At 39.0% G+C, this 5,939-nt stretch overlaps 1 protein-coding gene across 1 annotated transcript in view; it reads right to left on the bottom strand.

Moving 5' to 3' along the window:
- GPNMB (glycoprotein nmb) overlaps positions 1–5,939 on the bottom strand; it is a 33,285-nt gene that overhangs the window by 20,595 nt on the left and 6,751 nt on the right. Inside the window, exons 2-3 of the mRNA XM_019651982.1 lie at positions 5,031–5,183; positions 4,151–4,294 (exon numbers count right to left, since the gene is read on the bottom strand). Coding sequence (XP_019507527.1) covers positions 4,151–4,294; positions 5,031–5,183 — 297 coding nt within the window. The remainder of the gene's footprint in view (positions 1–4,150; positions 4,295–5,030; positions 5,184–5,939) is intronic.

The raw sequence follows: 5,939 nt of genomic DNA on the forward strand, positions 1-5,939 counted from the left end.
CAGTGTCACTGGCCCTCATATGTGGGATCCGAACCGGGGCCCTCTGGCATCCCAAGCGAGTTCTTAACCATCGCGCCACTCGGCCGGCCCTGGAAATATCTTTAATACAAGTATTTAGACCCTATCTCTTTATGTACTTTCAATGAATCAAGGAAAAATTTTGAAAGTCAGTATTTCTTAGCCATCACTTTGTTTCTTAATAAGTATCCTCTGGATATTTGGATTTGATACAAATCATTAGGAAAACACTGATGCCAATGATTTTCAGACCAGTTTTTGCATCTTTTCCCATTCTGAACTGTGCTCTTGGCTGAAGGAATGCTAGTCTCAGGAATCCTTCAGGATTCCAAGAGAAGCATAAAGGAGAGCCCATGTTGAACAATCTAATGTTTTTTATGGCCCAGCATCTGGTCTGTCTTGGTAAATGTTCCATATGCAGGTTTGTAGCCTACAGTTGTTGGGTACAGTGGGTTTTTTTTAATGTCATTTATGTCAGGCTGGTTGATAGTTGTGTTTTTTTTTGAGACTTCTATGTTTCTATTGTTTTTCTATTTGCTTATTTCAATTACTGAGAGAGGGATGTTGAAATCTTTAACTATAACAATGGATTTGCCAATTTGCCAATTTCTTTTTTTAGTTCTGTCAGTTTTGCTTTATATATTTTGAAGCTCTATTAGAATTTTTAAGTCTTCTTCATGAGTTGATCCTCTTTTCATTAAGAATTGACCTCTATCTCTGGTAATACTCTGTTCTGAGAATACCTTGATATTAATGCTTAGTGTTTAACTGGCACATCTTTTTCCATCCTTTAACTTTTTTAAAAAATTAAATTTTATTGGTGTGACAATGGTTAGTAAAATTACATAGGTTCCAAGTGTGCATTTCTATAATACATCATCTATGTATTGCATTGTATGTTCACCATCCGGAGTCAGTTCTTCTTCCATCACCATAAATTTGACGCTCTTTACCATCTCCCCTCTTACCCTCTGGTAACCATTAAACTGCTCTGTGTTTATGAGTTTTTGTTTCTTTGTTTGTTTGTATTGTTCCTTTGTTGCTTTCAGTTCTATGTCTCACATATGAGTGAAGTCATATGGTTCTCAACTTTTTCTGTCTGACTTATTTCACTTAGCATAATAATCTCAAGATCCATCCATGTTGTCCCAAATGGCAGTATTTCATGGCAGAGCACTATTCCATTGCGTATGTATACCACATCTTCTTTATCCTATTATCTATTGAAGGACACTTTGGTTGTTGCCATGTCTTGGCCACAGTAAATAATGCTGCAGTGAACATCAGAGTACATATATTTTTACAGATAGATGTTTTCAGATTTTTTGGGGGTAGATACCCAGGAGAGGGATTGCTATATACATTTTTATATTTGAAGTGAGTTTCTAGTAAACAGCATATTGTTTGTTATTTTAAAAATCTACTCTCCCTTTTATTTGGTGTGTTTAGGTAATTTTCCTTAGCATTTATTTTGGAAATGGTAGGGTAATGATGTGATGCCTGGAGCTGTGACGGCCATATTTAACCATGAGGGCACAAATATGAGGAAGCAAGGAAACACATCAAAGACTTCAGAACAGAAGGATAAAAAGAGTTCTTGATGACATTGTCGAGCTCTTGCTCTAGTCCTGCCTAACTCTGGGCTTGTTGAGATACTAAGTGTCTTACTCAACCTTTGAGTATTCTGTGACTTACAGCCAAAAGCTCAATTGTCTACAGTCCTTAGCCAGGCCTTATCATACACTATCATAAACCATTATCCCCTCAGTTCAGATGATCTTGTGTCTTGGAATGGCCATGAACTCTTAGAGCCAGAAACATTGTTTTCTCTTAAATTCTGGAATAGGTCTTCCACAAGGTATGCTATTTGGTAGGTGCTCAGAGAGGCCATATTGAATGGATGCCACTATCATCAGTCTTCTATTCCTCCTTGTTAGGAGGAGGGAACGGCATGTTGTTCTCTTCTTACAGGGGAGGCAGATGGAATAGGAAAAAACATGGAGCTAGGAGTCACAGAACCATTAAACTGTTGTCTGTGTCTGAGTTTTTGTTTGTTTGTTTGTTTGTTTGTTTTGTTCCTCTTACATCCTAAGAGAAGAAAGTCAGTGTTTTCAGAAACAGAATCAAAACAGATTTTTCCTATGATTTTAAATGTCAGAAGTCAAAGAAAAACACAAAATTAAAATGAAAGAGACAAGGAAGAGACACAGGTCCATCGGACAGAATAGAGAGCCCACAAATATACCCACACAAATACACCCTACTGATTTTAGACAATGATGCAAAATCAACCTGATGAGGGGAAACTAGCCTTTTCAACAAATGCTATGCTACAAAAAAGTAAAAAGCATAGGAGGGATCTCCAGGCTCTAGGTTAGGCAAGAATTTTTAGACTTGACACCAAAAACATGATCCATAAATGGAAAAAAAATGGTAAGTTAAACCTCACTAAAATGAAAAACTGCTCTGTGAAATACCATGTGAAGAGGATGAAAAGGCAAATTACAAACTGGGAGAAAATATTTGCAAAATGAATTTCCTATAAAGAACTAATATCTGAACTATATTAAAATTTTTCAAAACTCAATGTTAAAAAACAAACAGTCCAATTAAAACATGGGTAAAAGACCTGAACAGACACTTCACTGAAGAGGGTATACAGATGGCCAAGAACACATGAAAAGATGTTCAGCAACATTAACCAGTGGAGAAATGCACGTTAAAACTGCAATGAGAGGGCCGGCCGAGTGTCGCATTGGTTAAGAGCTGGCTTGGGATGCCAGAGGGCCCCGGTTCAGATCCCACACATGAGGGCCAGTGACACTGCCCTCTACAGNCCCAGCTCCAGGTTGAGCTGTTGTTCAGCATCTTAGCTGTAGAGGGCAGTGTCACTGGCCCTCATATGTGGGATCCGAAACGGGGCCCTCTGGCGTCCCAAGCCAGTTCTTAACCATCGCACCACTCGGCCGGCCCTATATTTTTTATTCTTAAATTGACCCAAACATGGCCAGCGGGGGGAGCCCCTTCAAGCTGGCTTCTGTGTCCTATGACAGGTTCCCATTAGTCTTTGAGCACTTCCTTGTTTTCTGGCACAAGAAGATATCCCCAGCTCACCTGGTACTTTGCATGCTCTACACCTGGAATCTGTCATTTCGTCAAAGACCCCTATTTCCTTTTAGTGGTGATAGATACTTTATTAAAATTTTCAGACATCTCAAGGACTCTCATATAAAAAATGTTCAGAGGGCTAGACTGTCATTTGGAACATTTATAAGAATCAGCTTTTTTAGAAAAAAAAGAAAAATGCTACAGAATATTAAATACAACACCTTTTAACGGTCAAACCCTTTCTATATAGAATCTAATGTTTGCCTCATAGGAAGATGATACATTATTAATAAGGAATACACTCATTGACAGTTTAATAGAAGTTTTAAATAATAAAATCAGAGCATAAGTGCATTTAATAGCCTTGTCACTGATTGAAGAATCTGAGTAATTAGTTTGGAGTTTTTTGAGAACGTACAATTCTAACAAGATAATTTCCCTTAATGTATTTGTGTTCATTTGTGCTCTTTAACATGTACAAAGAGCTTACGTCTTTAATTAAAAGCAAAACAAATCCAAAATATATGCATTTTAGCATTTGTGCTAGTCACACAGCATTTGCTTAAGAAAATACTTGTGGGAAGAAATTAATACGATCAGCAAACACCTGTCAATTTGGTTATTTTTTGAGTAGCCAAAAGAATTCTGAGTAATAAAATAAAAATCTGAGCGTCAACAAAGCATTCTCTGTCCAATCAACTGGACACTAAAAAAAAAAAAAGCTGAGTGTCACAATATAGCTTTTGAGAAGGGTTCCAAGTAGTGGAGAGTCACCAGTTTGCTGAAGTGGCATTGGCTAATGATGATGGTGACAAAGGGACTGGATGAAAGTACACACTCACCCTCCCTGTCATCCAGCTTGAGGAGAGGGTGACATGGGATGATAGCAGCATCTTGCATTCACAGAAATACCTGTGAGTGTTAAGGTTTCTGAGATGGATCTCCAGTAGTCCAGGAGAACTACCACTGTATCCAGTAGTTTGGAGAACTAGGGTGCTTTTGTAACATGAATAATGTTCCTTACCGTTTCTGCAGTTCTTCTCATAGACTATGTCGCCATTGGCATCTTCCTTTTGGCATCTGGGGAACACCAGTTTCACTGCAAATGTTATATTTGAGCCCACGAGTGCTGGGGAGTCACTGGTCAGAGCCACCTGCACATTGCCTCCTGGAACAGAGAAAAGTGGGGCTCAGTGACCAAGCATCCCTCTTTCCTTCCACTGATAAAGTTAAATCTACTTATAAGGATCAATCAGAGGATCCTCATGCCTCTTTATGACACATTCATTTATTTTCTATCTTCCTAACTTTTGCTTTCAGAGTACAACATCTACAAGATGAATAAAAAAAAAAAGAAGAAATCAGATCATTTAAAGAATTCTCTCAACACAGAAAGAACATTTAGTTAAAATTTTAAAATCTGCTCAATTGGGTCGAGGAGACAAGTATTAAAGGTTTGTATTTTTTTCATCTCGAAACCGCTGATTGAAGTCATTCGTTCATGTGAATGAAGATACTCACTTTCCGACAGACCACACATTTGAGATCGTCAAAAACTGATATTCTGAAGGTGACCATTCACACATTAGTTAAATAGTTTTGAGGCTACACTTGCTCACCAAAATCTTCTAAGAATTACAAACTTGTAAATTCTTAGGAGATCAAACTGTTGTATGTGTGTGCTTGTGTGTGGCTTAGAAAGTGATAATGTTGAGATAAAGGAAAAATTGCCAAATCCATGTGCCTCCCACTTGGTAACCAATGTCATTCACAGGAGAAACGTAAGGGACATGATCTCCAAGTCTAGAATCTCTGAGGCTAAAGTAGGAAATGACAATTGTTTGAGTTGACTCTTTGTTTTGTTTTTGTTTTGTTTTATTTTTGGGTTGAATCTTTTGGCTTACCTTTCCAGGAGTGTTTCCACCTCGGGTCTCCTCTTTTCCACACTGGATAGAGTTTTTCATTCCACTCATTTTCATCTGAAGACCAACCACTTAATTGGTTGTGCTCCCTCGTATAACCAGAAGTTCTTTCATTGCTCAGCACTTCATGAAATCCTATATCAGTATTTGAAAAACAAATTATTTTGTTTACTCCATTCCTCATTTAGCATTTACCTAACAATGGTGAAAGCTTCTTTACATTTCTTAAGTTGGAAAGCACAGACATGATATTTCCAATATGTCTAGCAAATAAAGTTTTTTTTTTTTAATGTTTACTGGAAATATCTTTAAAAAAAAGATTGTATTGGGGAATTGGGGGAGGGGAACAGCATTGGGGAATCAGGAAAGGAGGACAGACAAGTTGCTGTCCTTTTGTTCTTCAGTCTAGTTGTGGAGGACGTCGCTTCACTGGCCTATGTTGGTGTTATCATTGTGCTCTTCCTGGGTGAGGCAGTCGCTTGCCTGCCATTGGACGGCTGCTCACGGCAGCTCATGAAAGCTCATGCCAGCTGCCAGCCAGCCTCACTGCAGCCTACACCATCGCCAGCGACTCATGGCAGCCCAGCTCCAGGTCGAGCTGTGGTTCACCATCTTAGCTGTAGAGGGCTCAGTGTCACTGGCCCTCACGTGAGATCCGAACTGGGGCCCTGCTGCTCAGAGCTGGTGTCCCAAGCCAACTCTTAACCAATGCGCCACTCGGCTGGCCCTGGAAATATCTTTTTTTTTTTTTTTTTTTTAAAGATTTTTATTGGGGAATTGGGGGGATGGGAACAGTGCTGGGGAACTGAGAGAAGGGGAACAGACAAGTTGCTGTTGTTTTGTTCTTCAGTCTAGTTGTGGAGGACGTTGCTTCACTGGCCCAAGTTGGCA

This window comes from Hipposideros armiger, unplaced genomic scaffold (genome assembly GCF_001890085.2).
Source record: "Hipposideros armiger isolate ML-2016 unplaced genomic scaffold, ASM189008v1 scaffold_171, whole genome shotgun sequence".
Lineage (NCBI taxonomy): Eukaryota > Metazoa > Chordata > Mammalia > Chiroptera > Hipposideridae > Hipposideros > Hipposideros armiger.